The following is a 17,318-nucleotide window of genomic DNA, read 5'->3' on the forward strand; positions in this document are numbered from 1 at the left end:
ATCCCATTCCCACCATACAACTCCCAGCTTCCTCATTCCCAGGATCCTTTGCAGCCAGCTGAGCAGGAGCAGACAGTGCAGACAGGCCAGGTTGGAAGGCTAGAACTATATCTATCATAACTATATCTACAACTCCTTTACTGAACACCATTTGCAAGTGATTTACCTTCTTTTCTCCTACTCTTTTACTATATGTCATCTGTGGTTTAAGGAATACAACAATGACAGTGAACTTTTGACTGAAATACAACTCCTTTCCTGAACATAGTGTTCTAGTGATTTATGTATTTTCTACCTACTCTTTTACAAGATGTCATCTATAGCTTAAAGGGAATCCAAGAAAGACAGTGACATTTTTCTTGGTCCACAGGTACCTCATGTGCAACCATAGAATGGAAACTGAATGTAAGTCTTAATTATGCTGTAAAGTCCTTTGACAACAAAATGAAGACACAATATATTTTGTTCATTACATTATTCCTGCTGTTCTTTTAGTTACCAGCTTGAAGGAAGTACAAAGTCTGCCGACCCAGAGAAGACCAGATGATTTGCTGCTGCAATATGGCCTTTTGATATTAATTGGGGTATTTACAATAGTATGGTTATGAGTATCAATGTAGAGTGCACTGTTAATCTACTGTCCTTTAGAGTTTTTCCCCTTGAAGTTTCTAGCGAAAGCTATTGTAATGAGCATAGTAAGCATGCATCATTGATATTGCAGTAGGCAATAGAGAGTATGGGTGGACATTATCTGCCTTACAATCTTTTCTTTGCTACATTTAATTTATGCCATGTATTTTAGTAAAGGCAATTAAAGTATGTTTACAAGCAATCATTGAGTATTTTCCCTGTATAATGTATTTGTGTGAATTTGAAGAGTTGAATAAGTTATTTGATTAAACAGTTAATTTTATTAAATTATTCTTTAACAGTAAAATATTTGTAGATGTTCATTTCAAGTGGACAGTGTGGATGGATGGATATCTGTTGATAATAACAATGTCCATTAGTTTATAGTTCCCTCTTACTTTACTGCAAAAGGAGTTACCAGTAACTGTAATGCTTCATGGCTATAAAAGTCAAAAGTGTATAATAAAGTTCTGAATTTAAACAGTCATATCACAGTTATTTTGCTAAGCTTTATATTAGCCAATTTTGAGCATTGAATGTCACTCCAAAATACATTTTACTGCATAGGCCTCCAAATCGACAAACATATATATTGTGTATTGTAGAGTAACAGAATTGCAAACTAAAAGAAAGTCTTCTGAGTTCTACAGTAGCAGCCAGGTTCTATCGGATGATCTTACAAAATAAACAAATACAAGAAACATTACCAAGAAGTACACTACATGACCAGAAGTATGTGGACACCTGCTCGTCTGGACCTAGCTTTGGGGCAGGTAACGTTGTCCTGGCATTTGCCAAACCCAGATTCGTCCATCAGACTGCCAGATGGTGAAGCGTGATTCAACACTCCAGAGAACGCATTTCCACTGCTCCAGAGTTCAATGGCGGCGAGCTATACATAACTCAAAACGACCCTTGGAATTGCGTATGGTGATCTTAGGCTTGTGTGAAGCTTTTTGGCCATAGAAACCCATTCTGACGTTGCTTCCGGAGGCAGTTTGGAATTCCATAATGAGTGTTGCAACCGAGGAGAGACGATTTTTACACTCTACGCACCTCAGCACTCGGTGGTCCCTTTCTGTGAGCTTGTGTGGCCTACCACTTCGTGGCTGAGCCGTTGTTACTCCTAGAGGTTTCCACTTCACAATAACAGCACTTACAGTTGGCCGGTACAGCTCTAGCTGGGCAGAAATTTGACTAACTGACTTGTTGGAAAGGTGGCATCCTATGACGGTGCCACGTTGAAAGTCACAGAGCTCTTGCTTTTAGGCTTCCTATCAAGTAATTGCAGATCAGTGATTAACTCAAGTAAGGGAGTCAGAAAGGATACAAGTATTAAAACCGGCCTAATACAGTGCCTTCAGAAAGTAGTCATACCCCATTGTGAAAATATGAATGGTTTTAAAGTCCTAAAATGAGGAACAAAGTGACTGAAAAGGCAATAGAACACTGAAGAACTGAATTTGCCATAATACAAATGTTTGTTTTCCAATTGTTTGTAGGCTCTCCAAGCTGGACAAGCCAGACCTGATCTAGAGATTGTGGGTGTTTGACAAAATAAATAGTTCAAATTAATCAAAATACATTCCCCATTCTAGATTGAAGTCAAACTTCTAAGTTTACTGTAGTAACCAGAGTGTGTTCCAATGTTACAGATCTTTCCTGTTGGTGGCGGAGTACCTGTAAGTAACCATAGCAACATAGTGAAATACTGTACATGTTAGTGCTGTTGATTTAGTTATGCTACACCAGTGAATCTCACAATAATACAGTGAATGTTCAATCCAGTCAATATCAAAGATGTTGGGGCGGCAGGTTGTCTGGTGGTTAGAGTGTTGGGCCAGTAACCTAACGGTTGCTGGATCGAATCCCCGAGCTGACAAGGTAAAAATCTGTTGTTCTGCCCCTGAACAAAGCAGTTAAGCCCACTGTTCTCCGGTAGACTGTCATTGTAAAGAAGAATTTGTTCTTAACTGACTTGCCTAGTTAAATAAAGGTAAAATAAAAATGGTTCACTATCAGAATTCAGAAAATCATGATGAAAGTGCGTCTGTGTCAATCAATAGTCGGGTGGTTTCCTCAAACAGGAGATCCCTCAGCCAGGAGAGCGTTGAGATTATGAGTGATCATCACCCCCATTAATGTACGGTACACAGTACGAAAAATGTATTGTGTGTCTGCTTGATTGGATCTATGACTCAATCCCTTTCTCTCCTCTCCTCCCGTACCTTCCCTTCAGCATCCAGGTTGCCCCACCTCCGCCTGCTCCTGCTGCACCTGCCAGTGTAAGACCAAATATCGATCTGCCTTTATGTCTGCAACAAACAGTACATCAGGTGGCATTTTGAACATATTTGAAAGAAGTTCTGCTGAGACTGAGGCTGTACTAACATGGACACCGTGCATACGTTCATATAGGAGCTACTGTGAAAGACTCTCACTCAATCATGTTGAAAAACAAAGATAAAATATATATAAACTATACCATATATATATATAGTGTAATACAGAGGTGGTTGTTGATCATGGACTTTGGCTAGTAAGTCCATCTCATTTTAAAATGAAAAATACTGATTTCCAATATGTTATAGTGGGTTACTTTAAAGATACTGTCAAAAAATCTGGGAACAGTGTCTTCAACCATTCATTTAGCCATTGTGAGGTGAAGTGAAACAACTGTTCAAATAGGAGTGCTGATTGGTTAATTGGCAACCACTGTCATTGCAGACTCATACATCCGATGAGGAAGATGAATAGAGATGTAAGACATTTGCTGTACCATATGACACACACATGTATTGCCATATTTAAGCTCATTAACCGTTCTGTCACAGAGCAATGCAATAGGCTTGATAATGTTGTTTGATGCTACAGTACCTTTGTTTGATTGTGCTCAGTTTTTTGTATTATTGTGTAAAATCTACAGTACATTCTAAATTCATAAGATCTACATTATCATTCCTCCTGTGGTTAAATCTTAGAGACTCAGAGAAGCTTTGTAAGAAGACTGTTGACTTTGCACTTACATGTATTTCTGTTTTTTCAATCCCCCATTTTTTACTCTTTCAGATTACCAATACTTGGAGATCTACAATACCCTTCGATGAACAACAATGTCCTTCAACTCCACTGCTGCTCTTAGTGTCCTAGATTGATTCAGTAAATGCATTGCTTAACCCAGCAATAAACATAGAGTAACATGGTGCTGAACCGATGGCTTGATGCATGAAAGCTGTGTGTAATTGTTTGTACTTGGCAGAATAATGTTAATAAAACCCCCAGAATGTTTTGCCAACCTTCTCCATAGCATGCCTCAATTTTCTTTCTTGTCTCTGCTTGTTAGTCTGTGCCATTGATGACATTCAGCATTCAAATAATTCCATCGAGTACACATTTTTGGAACAATGTTGTCAATTTTCTAAACAGTGTAAACAAGACACAAAACTCAGTGTTGTAAATTTTCCAAATGTTATTACATTCTCAAAGCAATATGATACTATAAAAATTATAGGACACCCTCAAAACTGTAAATACATCCATAAAAAGAACAACATGGCCTGTAAAAGGATGAACACAACCATACATACACTATATATACAAAGTCTGTGGACAACCATTCAAATTAGTGGATTTGGCTATTTCAGCTGCAACCATTGCTGACAGGTGAATAAAATCAAGCACACAGCCATGCAATCTCCATAGACAAACATTGGCAGTAAAATGGCCTTACTGAACTGCTCAGTGACTTTCAATGTGGCACAGTCATAGGATGCCACCTTTCCAGCAAGTCAGTTTGTCAAATTTCTGCCCTGCTAGAGCTTCCCCGGTCAACTGTAAGTGCTGTTATTGTGAAGTGGAAACATCTTGGAGCAACAACGGCTCAGCCGCAAAGCGGTAGGCCACACAAGCTAACAGAACGGACAGCCGAGTGCTGAAGTGCATAATGCAAAATCTTCTGTCCTCGGTTGCAACATTCACTATCGAGTTCCAAACTGCCTCTGGAAGCAACGTCAGCACAAGAACTGTTCGTCGGGAGCTTCATGAAATGGGTTTCCATGGCCAAGCAACAGAACACCATGCGCAATGCCAAGCGTCAGCTGGAGTGGTGTAAAGCTCGGAGCCATTGGACTCTGGAGCAGTGGAAACGCATTCTCTGGAGTGACGATTTACGCTTCACCATCTGGCTGTCCGACGGACGAATCTGTGTTTGGCCAGGAGAACGCTACCTGCTAGAATACATAGTTCCAACTGTAAAGTTTGGTGGAGGAAGAATAATGGTCTGGGGCTGTTTTTCATGAGATGGGCTAGGCCCCTTAGTTCCAGTGAAGGGGAATCTTAACACTACAGCATTCAATGACATTCTAGACGATTCTGTGCTTCCTTTCCTTTTCTTTTTTTGAATGACAATGACCCTGTGCACAAAGAGAGGTCCATACAGACATTGTTTGTTTGAGATCGGTGTGGAAGATCTTGACTGGCCTGATCAGAGCCCTGACCTCAACCCCATCTAAAACCTTTGGGATTAATTGGAACATAGACTGCAAGCCAGGCCTAGTGGCCCAACATCAGTGCCCGACCTCAATAATGGTCTTGTGGCTGAATGGAAGCAAGTTCAGACAGAAATGTTCCAACATCTTGTCTAAAGCCTTCCCAGAAGAGTGGAGGCTGTTAGAGCAGCAAAGGGGGGACCAACTCCATCTTAACGCCCATGATTTTGGAATGAGATGTTTGACTAGCAGGTGTCCCCATACTTTTTGGTCATGTAGTGTATCTCAGTAATACTTTATCTGAAGGGGGTATACCTAACACCGTTATGAAACCAGTCATAACACCTTTATAAGTGTTGCAGTATTTTTATAACAACCTTCATTATACATTTATTCTAAACCAAAATTAACATTCCCTTAAAATGGAAATACAAACTTTTACTGTCACAGCACCCAAAGTCCTGAGACTATTCACACAACAGGTGGGGTGATGCGCAAAGTCAGCCATACATCATAATCCTTGTAGTAGCTTAGGGGTTAAATGTTTTGATCAAGGCCATAATAGCAGTAGGAGATAGCACCAGTCCTGCATGTATGATCTTTATTATACATAAGCAAGCTGTGCTTGATTGCACTTGCGTGGCACAACGGCATTGTCCAAAAAGTGCAACTCCAGGCAGGCTTCAACAAATGCTCAAAGTGTTTGAAAGATTTCAAATACTATTTCAACCCTGGCACTTGAGCAATTGTTTGTCACTGTAATGTGGTAGTAAGCAATCTTAGCTAATACCTGAAGAATTGTATTAGCTCCACAAACTATTACCTTTATCTTAGCAGGCTAACACAATCTTGTAACATCAGCAACTACAGTATCTGGCTCACTCCCACCAGATGTTATATTGCTAACATGGTATAGTTAACAGTCTGGGAACAGACACTTTTCAGTGAATTTGAATTCATAGTTTTGCAAACAGGTATCTTAAAACTTGCGTTTCGACAGGCAGCCACATTCTGATCTTTTGTCAATTATTAGGCCTATCTGATATATATTTTCCCCAATGTGTGACAGCAAAAATACAATTAACATATTGTAATAATATAATTGTATAGATCAATCAAAGAACAATCAAAACAAGGAAGGCTGTTCAAAATATATATTTTTCAAATATAATGTGTCCCCAATTTTTATGTCATTGGTGTTACCACCTTCAAAATCACTCATTAGAGAGATATACAAGAACTTTGAGCATTTTCTGAAGTGCCAAACTGTTATCAGGGGATGGGTCTATATTAAAGTAAAGGATGAGCTAATCACACCCTTTTAGCATATCATAAATGCAATTCAAGAATTACCAAGAAGCTACATCAGTGTGAATGCACAAATCTCATATGTGTGCGTTTACACGGCAGCCCAATTCCTAACGGTTGCTGGCCTAACTGCTATTAGCCCATACAAACGCATAACAGATTCACTACATTGAACAACAGATAGTCCCTCCCAAATAATGAAAAGGAAGTTAGTTCTGAAGTGTAGGCCCAATTTTTATAACATTCTTGACATGTATTTAACCCCTTATTTTTGGCACTAAACAGTCTCAATATACAGTATGCTTCTATTCATTTTTTCAACTGGTACCCGGGGGACCTTCAGACTAGTCTTGTGAGGCCTGTGGGCGTTCTAGAGCAAAACAACCGACATGTACGTGTTTGTGAGAGTCTCACCTTTCCACAGGGATTTGTAGCCCAAATTGTTCAGATGCTCAGACAGAAGTTGGTCAGATCGGCTGAACCGACTTCAGACAAGGCCCATGACGCTTGTGGAGAGCAAAACATAGAAGACCATTGTGTTCCTAAGACTCTCATCCTTCTATTGAGGGGTCATAACAGTGGTCATAGAAGCTGGCAGATCATCTGCACCAACTTCAGACAAGCCCCAAGACGCTTGTGGGGAGCAAAACAGAGATCAAACTTGCCAAACAAAACTGTCAGTTTAAGCTAGAGATATATATTTTTGCATTCAATCCAGTCGCACTTCTGCATCTGCGGTGAAAGGTGGCAGAGCTAGAGCGGTGTTTGTCAGACCATGAGACAAGGTTTGGCCTAAAAACTACTATGACTACTCTATGCAAAGATGAGACTCTCACGAACACGATGGTGTTATCAACTGGATTGGTAATAAACGTTATCAACTTACAGTATACTTTATGTTGCATTGTGTCATTGTATAAGAAAATATTAAATTCATTGTTGTTGAATATGGTTTGTTTACTATAATTTCACAAAGGGAAATAAAATCTTGTTACATACACATACATACACATATAAATTCACTGACAGCATTTGGAATGAATTCAAACCTACCAAATAATATTCTCTGTTTGCGATAAGATATGATGTGCTTTCTAGTAAATGTGCTGAAGTGTGCACTATTGCAGACAGTGTAATTATCCATGCCCTGCGTTTATGATTACTATACTATATCTGACCACTGTCATTTACCAAAGCTCACAACGAGACAGCCCTAATCTCATTCGCTATGTAGTGTCACAGCAGGTCAATGTTGGTTGGCTGAAATCTCAACTGACACTGTTTAAAAGCAGAGATAGACCTCTGCACTGTATGACCCTCCATATTCCTCATCTATACTGGTATCACCAAAGGTAATGTGGCTAGAACTTGTCTATTCAAAATGCATTTTATCTGGTTGATGTACATCGTAATGCTATGGGATTCTTTATTCTTATGATTTTACAGAACGCTTTGGGTGCCTAAGGATTCTCAAAACAATATCGCAAGTGTTAACTTTAATAGAGTTAAATTTAACAATCAAAGTGTCTCTATACTGTCCCACACTACACAGAGTTATTGTTAGACTTATATAAGTGTTAGATTTTTAAGACTATCACAGAATTTCTGTAAGCAATATGTTAAAAATGAACACTGACCAACACTGGTTATTGTTGCAGTAATTCAACACTGGTGTTCAGTGTTAAAATGTGTCTTATGTAATAGAGTTGACAACTTTTCGACACTGGAGGGTGTTAAAGACAAGACTCTCGTTAATCTAACCACACTGTCCGATTTCAAGAAGGCTTTACAACGAAAGCAAAACATTAGATTATGTCAGCAGTGTACCAAGCCAGAAATAATCAGACACCCATTTTTCAAGCTAGCATATAATGTCACAAAAACCCAGAAGACAGCTAAATGCAGCACTAACCTTTGATGATCTTCATCAGATGACAACCCTAGGACATTATGTTATACAATACATGCATGTTTTGTTCAATCAAGTTCATATTTATATCAAAAACCAGCTTTTTACATTAGCATGTGACGTTCAGAACTAGCATACCCCCCGCAAACTTCCGGGGAATTCGCTAACATTTTACTAAATTACTCACGATAAACGTTCACAAAAAGCATAACAATTATTTTAAGAATTATAGATACAGACCTCCTCTATGCACTCGATATGTCCGATTTTAAAATAGCTTTTTGGTGAAAGCACATTTTGCAATATTCTAAGTACATAGCCCAGGCATCACGGGCTAGCTATTTAGACACCCGGCAAGTTTAGCACTCACCATAATCATATTTACTATTATAAAAGTTTGATTACCTTTTGTTGTCTTCGTCAGAATGCACTCCCAGGACTGCTACTTCAATAACAAATGTTGGTTTGGTCCAAAATAATCCATCGTTATATCCGAATAGCGGCGTTTTGTTCGTGCGTTCCAGACACTATCCGAAATGGTAAAGAAGGGTCGTGCGCATGGCGCAATTCGTGACAAAAAAATTCTAAATATTCCATTACCGTACTTCGAAGCATGTTAACCGCTGTTTAAAATCAATTTTTATGCCATTTTTCTCGTAGAAAAGCGATAATATTCCGACCGGGAATCTCCTTTTCGGCAAACAGAGGAAAAAATCACAAAGGCGGGGGCGGTCAGGTCACGCGCCTAAGCCCAGAGTCCCTTGATCGGCCACTTGAGAAAGGCGATAATGTGTTTCAGCCTGGGGCTGGGATGACGACATTCAGGTTTTTCCCGGGCTCTGAGCGCCTATGGACCACGTAGGAAGTGTCACGTTAGAGCAGAGATCCTTAGTAAACGATAGAGATGGCAAAGAAGTTCCAGAAATGGTCAGACAGACCACTTCCTGTAAAGGAATCTCTCAGGTTTTGACCTGCCATTTGAGTTCTGTTATACTCACAGACACCATTCAAACAGTTTTAGAAACTTTAGGGTGTTTTCTATCCATATGTAATAAGTATATGCATATTCTAGTTACTGGGTAGGAGTGGTAACCAGATTAAATTGGGTATGTTTTTTATCCAGCCGTGTCAATACTGCCCCTAGCCCTAACAGGTTAAATAGCTGTAAAATAGTCATATGTTTGAGAAATTGAAGTAATAGGATTTTTAAGGTTTTGAAAATCGCGCCACAGGCTTCAAGTGGCTGTTACGTAGGTGGGACGAATTCGTCCCGCCTAGCCCAGAGAGGTTAACTTAACATTATACCTCTCTTTCATGTGCAAGGTTCTCCTTTGAAAATGAAGATCACCATTATCTGCCTTTGTTTGGCCAGCTCAATATCTGCTGCTCCTGTAAGTTTAAAAAAATGGCCAAGGAAAACTTTATTACTGTATTTCTGAAGAATAGGAATTTGAATACGCATAGAAAGTGGAAACTCAAGGGTGCGAGTCACAATGTAAAAAATGTAAACAACTGGAGACACCCTTGTCATTTTTGGAGACAGGTTATTGACATGGCATCGCTAAGGTAGCTAGTTTATGAGCAATTGTTAACTAACTGTTAATACTTTGAACTGGCTAGTTAATAGTATTGACTAACTGTGGGGTAAAATAATTCACTTAGCCTATTAGTTAATTACCTTTTGTATTGTATGACGTCTTCACTTTCCAAGCGTATCATGATCTATTTTCAGAATCTGGACGTAAAAGAACATAGTTGGGTGTTAAGAGTTCAGAGCACATTATTCACGTCTCATTTTCCTCTGTGTGTCTGTCAACAGTCTGTCATTTCTTTAAATTGACTACGGCTTTGTCAAAATTGTGATTGTTTAGAATTTGTTCAATATTCACAGCTTCAACCTTTCTTCAATTACTTGCCCCACTATGGGGGTCCAAGGCAATCAGGACCAGCCACACAAGTAAGAGCAAATGCATATTGTAATATTCTACTGCATTATGTTGGTCACCTTCTTTCTCTTTGTGTTGTTCAACATAGTATGAAACCAAACAGAACATGAGAAGATTAAGTACTGAAATGAATTTGAGGACACTTCTGTTTCTTTGACCTTTGACCCAAGTGTTTAATCCCCAGATGAATGAAGTCCTCTACCCAGCAGGCCAGCCTTACCCTCAGCCTGGACTGAACGGCCCTGTCAGCATGGAAATAGTATGCTCTTATATCATCTTCACTATGAGACCTCTCTAAAATGATATGATCGAAGTAGTGTCTCTTTAGTGACTTAATGACCTACTTAGCAATTACTTAAGTTATTACTTACTTAATGATTTACTTTCACTTGACTTATCATTTGCCTATTTAATTCAGACTGTGATGAGTAATCATCTTGAACTTTAGCAGTTACACTGGAGTTTTGTCTTAATTACATAGTAGAGTAATTTTATACTGCTCATAAAAATAAAGGTAACACTTAAACAACACAATGTAACTCCAAGTCAATCACACTTCTGTGAAATCAAACTGTCCACTTAGGAAGCAACACTGATTGACAATAAATTTCACATGCTGTTGTGCAAATGGAATAGACAACAGGTGGAAATTATAGGCAATTAGCAAGACACCCCCAATAAAGGAGTGGTTCTGCAGGTGGTGACCACAGACCACTTCTCAGTTCCTATGCTTCCTGGCTGATGTTTTAGTCACTTTTGAATGCTGGCGGTGCTTTCACTCTAGTGGTAGCATGAGACGGAGACTACAACCCACTCATGTGACTCAGGTAGTGCAGCTCATCCAGGATGGCACATCAATGCGAGCTGTGGCAAGAAGGTTTGCTGTGTCTTTCAGCGTAGTGTCCAGAGCATGGAGGCGCAACCAGGAGACAGGCCAGTACATCAGGAGACGTGGAGGAGGCCGTAGGAGGGCAACAACCCAGCAGCAGGACCGCTACCTCCGCCTTTGTGCAAGGAGGAGCAGGAGGAGCACTGCCAGAGCCCTGCAAAATGACCTCCAGCAGGCCACAAATGTGCATGTGTCTGCTCAAATGGTCAGAAACAGACTCCATGAGGGTGGTATGAGGGCCCGACGTCCACAGGTGGGGGTTGTGCTTACAGCCCAACACCGTGCAGGACGTTTGGCATTTGCCAGAGAACACCAAGATTGGCAAATTCGCCACTGGCGCCCTGTGCTCTTCACAGATGAAAGCAGGTTCACACTGAGCACATGTGACAGACGTGACAGAGTCTGGAGACGCCGTGGAGAACGTTCTGCTGCCTGCAACATCCTCCAGCATGAACAGTTTGGCGGTGGGTCAGTCATGGTGTGGGGTGGCATTTCTTTGGGGGGCCGCACAGCCCTCCATGTGCTCGCCAGAGGTAGCCTGACTGCCATTAGGTACCGAGATGAGATCCTCAGACCCCTTGTGAGACCATATGCTGGTGCTGTTGGCCCTGGGTTCCTCCTAATGCAAGACAATGCTAGACCTCATGTGGCTGGAGTGTGTCAGCAGTTCCTGCAAGAGGAAGGCATTGATGCTATGGACTGGCCCGCCTGTTCCCCAGACCTGAATCCAATTGAGCACATCTGGGACATCATGTCTCGCTCCATCCACCAACGCCACGTTGCTCCACAGACTGTCCAGGATTTGGCGGATGCCTTAGTCCAGGTCTGGGAGGAGATCAGGAGACCATCCGCCACCTCATCAGGAGCATGCCCAGGTGTTGTAGGGAGGTCATACAGGCACGTGGAGGCCACACACATTACTGAGCCTCATTTTGACTTGTTTTAAGGACATTACATCAAAGTTGGATCAGCCTGTAGTGTGGTTTTCCACTTTAATTTTGAGTGTGACTCCAAATCCAGACATCCATGGGTTGATAAAATGGATTTCCATTGATTATTTTTCTGTGATTTTGTTGTCAGCACATTCAACTATGTAAAGAAAAATGTATTTAATAAGATTATTTCATTCATTCAGATCTAGGATGTGTTATTTTAGTGTTCCCTTTATTTTTTTGAGCAGTGTATTTATTTGTAATGTGTAACTGTTTTGTTTGTTTTACTTTATATTACAGGTGTTTCCACAGAGATTCCCTGGCATGTCTAATGGTGGCCAGATCAATGGACCAGTAAATACTATAGATACTACTAAAACATACTTCACCTTCTTTAATATATCAACCATCCGCCACATTGAACATTTATTTTAACTTTCCGCTTTATTTTCTTTCAGCAGTCCTATCCCTCTCAAGCCTTCATCAAATATTCCCTACCTAAGGCCCCAGGAAGAAAGAGTGTAGAAATTGTAAGTGTTGTCTCAAGTTGAGTTACTTATCCCTCCACAGAATTATAGGTGTTGTAGTATGTGAAGAAATCTCTCTTCAATTACAGCTATATGAAATGTGATAGGCTCTATTGAAGTTCAGTTGACTCATGACTTTAAGTTGGTAAAGTTATGACATGGTACATTCCAAATTGCACAGCAGGAAATGAGGGTTGTTATAATGTATGTGTTTTTTAAGAGACCCATCCATTTAATATCTTACTAAAGCACAGATTGCATTGAATGTATTTTATCTATACTGCAGTATTTTAATGATTGTTTCTCTGTTTCTTTTCCCCCTATTTTAAAGTACTACCCCTATGATTTTGCGCAGCATAAGGTAAATCCTGATATCATTTACTTGTTTGCAACCATTCATTTTATTTCAGTGGGAGCTGGATCAGAGTAGGTGAGCCGAATTTAGCGGTTTGAAATCCAGGGCATCCCTCATGGAGCGGTGCTCGCACACAACTCCTGAGCTCCACGTCCTTTCCAACACTCTCTCTGCTAAAATCCGCTCTGCACTCACAAGAAAAAAAAGACGGTGCTCCAAATTTAACCAACACCCATTCATTTTTGTGACTAACTGGACCTACCATTTGGTTTTGAAGTATTGAAACACAATCAAATGATTTTAATGAAAATTATTTGAATAAACATGAAAAGGTGAATGTAAGAGGTGCACATCATTTAAAATAGGCTACATGTCATATTAAACAGCATATAAACACTGTAAATAGGTCAAGAGCCAGACAGGGAGCCTAACATATATTATTTAGGCTAGATTATTTCAATTATTTCCAGGCTATAGCCTACAAATAAATACATTTTGAAGTATTTGCGAGTGCGACAGAGTAGTGTGGTACGGACATTTAGCACTCAGCATTTAAACAACACTTCATTATATTAAATCATTATGGCTTATACATTGAGCATATAGGCTGTGACTTACTTAGAATTAATTACAAATTAAACAAGAAATTCTGTGTTGCTGCCTTTGAATTCATTTTTAGAATATTTTTTTTTTTAACACAAGTTTTGCCAGTCTGTGGCTTCAGGCTCATGCGACTGTGTGTGGAGAGCAGGACAGGAGCGGAGAATATCCTATCCACACTTGCAGAGCCACTGGGGATGCTAAACACCCTTTTGGCCACTCTTGCTAGACTGGGCAGAGATACAGAGTTGCTTTTGATTTTTCTTTAGGTAGTTATAAAGGTTCTAAACAAAAAAGCCCAATTGAAAATGAAAAGCTCCTTGAACACCAGGCATTTTGGGCCATAATCAACTATGGCCTATTGATTAGATAATATAACAAAAATGAACGAAACATTTAAGATATCTGATTTGTAGTTTATAAATACTTTGCAACAATGAAACACTTAGTTTTCTACCCACCTCCTTCCTTACTTTTAGCATGTGCACGTAGTAAGTACACCCTCATATTCATATAAACGCATACTCTGACCTGGATATATCAAGTTAAAGATAAACAATACGTTTAATCTGGTGTAAACATTTGTATCTTAGTTAATCCATTCTGTCTTTAAATGAAGTTATAGCTATTTCTTTTTGTTTTAGATGATGCCAAATATCCCTCAGATGCCACAGATTCCAAACGTGAGTACGTTTAATCTGTCAAAAAAATTTAATACATTTTTTCTGGAATTTTCGGACTAATGTTAGCATTTATGCATTTATTTGCTTTATTTTTGTTTTATCTTTTCACAGCTGTTCCCATATGAATATCAACCACAAACGGTGCCACAGCCAAGACCCAATGTAGGACATCCCTTTCTTGGCCTTTAGTTATTGTAATGGGTGCAAAGATGTACACGTTTCCTTGATTACAGATACTATAGAGCAGGGGGCAAATTGGGATATTGTGGCCAAATCTCAAAATATATCAGATTTTAATTTATTGTTTCTTTTTATGAATATTGCTAGCAACAACGGATTAAACGAATTTTGGAGAAAGGATCAGTGGAAAGAGTTTAGAGGGTGCAATATAATGCAATGTAATATTATTCGCCACAATGTATGTTCTTTGGCCGTATATGCGCAACATGGGCCTGGGAGGCTCAAAGGGATATTGGTATCCACAGTAGTCATCAATTATAAAAATGTTCAACTATTTGTTTTGAACATAATTCACTGTAATTTAAGCTTTAAAATTGCTAAGTGTTACCCCTGCCCAAACTAAACATTTTCAGAGTTGCAAGAAATTAACTTTAAAACTGCAACATGCAAAGTGGGGTCCTTTAAAATGTTATTTCCAGGGTCAGAGACTTAGTCCGGCCATACACTGCAGAAGTCATAGTAACACTCCTTGTATGCTATTTTTATTGAACTCTAAAGAGTTGTGTTATAATGTTATGAGGGGGTCCCTCATAAATTTGTTATCACAAAAGGTGTCCCAGATGCAAGAAGTTTGGAAACCCCTGCTCTAGTGTCCAAGACTACAAGTGCTCTTTTTTCTGCAGATCCCATTCCCACCATACAACTCCCAGCTTCCTCATTCCCAGGATCCTTTGCAGCCAGCTCAGCAGGAGCAGACAGTGCAGACAGGCCAGGTTGGAAGGCTAGAACTCTATCTATCATAACTATATCTACAACTCCTTTACTGAACACCATTTGCAAGTGATTTACCTTCTTTTCTCCTACTCTATTACTATATGTCATCTGTGGTTTAAGGAATACAACAATGACAGTTAACTTTTGACTGAAATACAACTCCTTTCCTGAACATAGTGTGCTAGTGATTTATGTATTTTCTACCTACTCTTTTACAAGATGTCATCTATAGCTTAGGGGATGACAGTGACATTTTTCTTGGTCCACAGGTACCTCATGTGCAACCATAGAATGGAAACTGAATGTAAGTCTTAATTATGCTGTAAAGTCCTTTGACAAAAAAATTACGACACAATGTATTTCGTTCATTACATTATTCCTGCTGTTCTTTTAGTTACCAGCTTGAAGGAAGTACAAAGTCTGCCGACCCAGAGAAGACCAGATGATTTGATGCTTCAATATGGCCTTTTGATATTAATTGGGGTATTTACAGTAGTATGGTTATGAGTATCAATGTAGAGTGCACTGTTAATCTACTGTCCTTTAGAGTTTTTCCCCTTGAAGTTTCTAGCGAAAGCTATTGTAATGAGCATAGTAAGCATGCATCATTGATATTGCAGTAGGCAATAGAGAGTATGGGTGGACATTATCTGCCTTACAATCTTTTCTTTGCTACATTTAATTTATGCCATGTATTTTAGTAAAGGCAATTAAAGTATGTTTACAAGCAATCATTGAGTGTTTTCCCTGTATAATGTATTTGTGTGAATTTGAAGAGTAGAATAAGTTATTTGATTAAACAGTTCATTTTATTAAATTATTCTTTAACAGTACAACATTTGTAGATGTTCATTTCAAGTGGACAGTGTGGATCGATGGATATCTGTTGATAATGACCATGTCCATTCGTTTAATTTACTGAAAAAGGAGTTACCAGTAACTGTAACGCTTCATGGCCATAAAAGTCAAAAATATATAATAATATTTTGAATTTGAACAGTCATATCACAGGGAATAAATTCTATTTCCCAGCATTTTTCATTTGCTTTTGCTAAGCTTTATATTAGCATATTTTGACGATATAGAATAAGCATTGAATGTCACTGCAAAATACATTTCACTGCATAGGCCTCCAAATCGACATAAATATATATTGTGTATTGTAGAGTAACAGAATTCCAAACTAAAAGAAAGTCTTCTGGGTCCTACAGTAGCAGCCAGGTTCAATCGGATGATCATACAAAATAAACAAATACGAGAAACATTACCAACAAGTACACTACATGACCAGAAGTATGTGGACACCTGCTCGTCTGGACCTAGCTTTGGGGCAGGTAACGTTGTCCTGGCATTTGCCAAACCCAGATTCGTCCATCAGACTGCCAGATGGTGAAGCGTGATTCATCACTCCAGAGAACGCATTTCCACTGCTCCAGAGTCCAATGGCGGCGAGCTTTACAAAACTCGAAACGACGCTTGTCATTGCGTATGGTGATCTTAGGCTTGTGTGCAGCTTTTTGGCCATGGAAACCCATTCTGACGTTGCTTCCAGAGGCAGTTTGGAATTCCGCAATGAGTGTTGCAACCGAGGACAGACGATTTTTACGCTCTACGCTCTTCAGCACTCGGCGGTCCCTTTCTGTGAGCTTGTGTGGCCTACCACTTCGTGGCTGAGCCGTTGTTACTCCTAGAGGTTTCCACTTCACAATAACAGCACTTACAGTTGGCCGGTACAGCTCTAGCTGGGCAGAAATTTGACTAACTGACTTGTTGGAAAGGTGGCATCCTATGACGGTGCCACATTGAAAGTCACTGATCTCTTGCTTTTAGGCTTCCTATCAAGTAATTTAAGATCAGTGATTAACTCAAGTAAGGGAGTCAGAAAGAATACAAGTATTAAAACCAGGCCTAATACAGTGCCTTCAGAAAGTAGGCATACCCCACATTTTACAGCCTGAATTCAAAATGGATTAAATATATATTTTTATAATATATATCTACACAGAATACCTCATAATGACAAAGTGAAATTATGGTTTTAGAAATGTTAGCAAATTTATTGAAAATGAAATACAGAAATATCTCGTTTACATAAGTA

General features: G+C 39.4%; 1 protein-coding gene and 1 long non-coding RNA gene across 3 annotated transcripts; both read left to right on the forward strand.

The window, feature by feature from the left end:
• Window positions 1–554, forward strand: LOC123742438 (uncharacterized). The gene is made up of 3 exons (XR_006769589.2): window positions 1–90; window positions 371–405; window positions 496–554. It is a non-coding gene; the product is annotated as an uncharacterized LOC123742438 (long non-coding RNA).
• Window positions 555–7,694: 7,140 nt separating this feature from the next.
• Window positions 7,695–15,951, forward strand: scpp5 (secretory calcium-binding phosphoprotein 5). Of its 2 annotated transcripts, none has more exons than XM_045716778.2 (12): window positions 7,695–7,777; window positions 9,658–9,725; window positions 10,226–10,291; window positions 10,465–10,539; window positions 12,402–12,455; window positions 12,560–12,631; window positions 12,960–12,989; window positions 14,228–14,266; window positions 14,378–14,428; window positions 15,130–15,219; window positions 15,490–15,524; window positions 15,615–15,951. In XM_045716778.2, exons 2-11 carry the CDS (start codon window positions 9,672–9,674, stop codon window positions 15,508–15,510), a joined length of 552 nt encoding a protein of 183 aa, XP_045572734.1. In that variant the 5' UTR covers window positions 7,695–7,777; window positions 9,658–9,671; the 3' UTR covers window positions 15,511–15,524; window positions 15,615–15,951. The 2 variants fall into 2 exon arrangements, with proteins under 2 accessions (XP_045572734.1, XP_045572735.1); XM_045716779.1 differs by having other exon boundaries at window positions 12,563–12,631.
• The last annotated feature ends 1,367 nt before the right edge of the window (window positions 15,952–17,318 follow it).

The sequence above is a fragment of the Salmo salar genome, chromosome 04, assembly GCF_965601325.2.
Source record: "Salmo salar chromosome 04, fSalSal1, whole genome shotgun sequence".
NCBI classification, from domain to species: domain Eukaryota; kingdom Metazoa; phylum Chordata; class Actinopteri; order Salmoniformes; family Salmonidae; genus Salmo; species Salmo salar.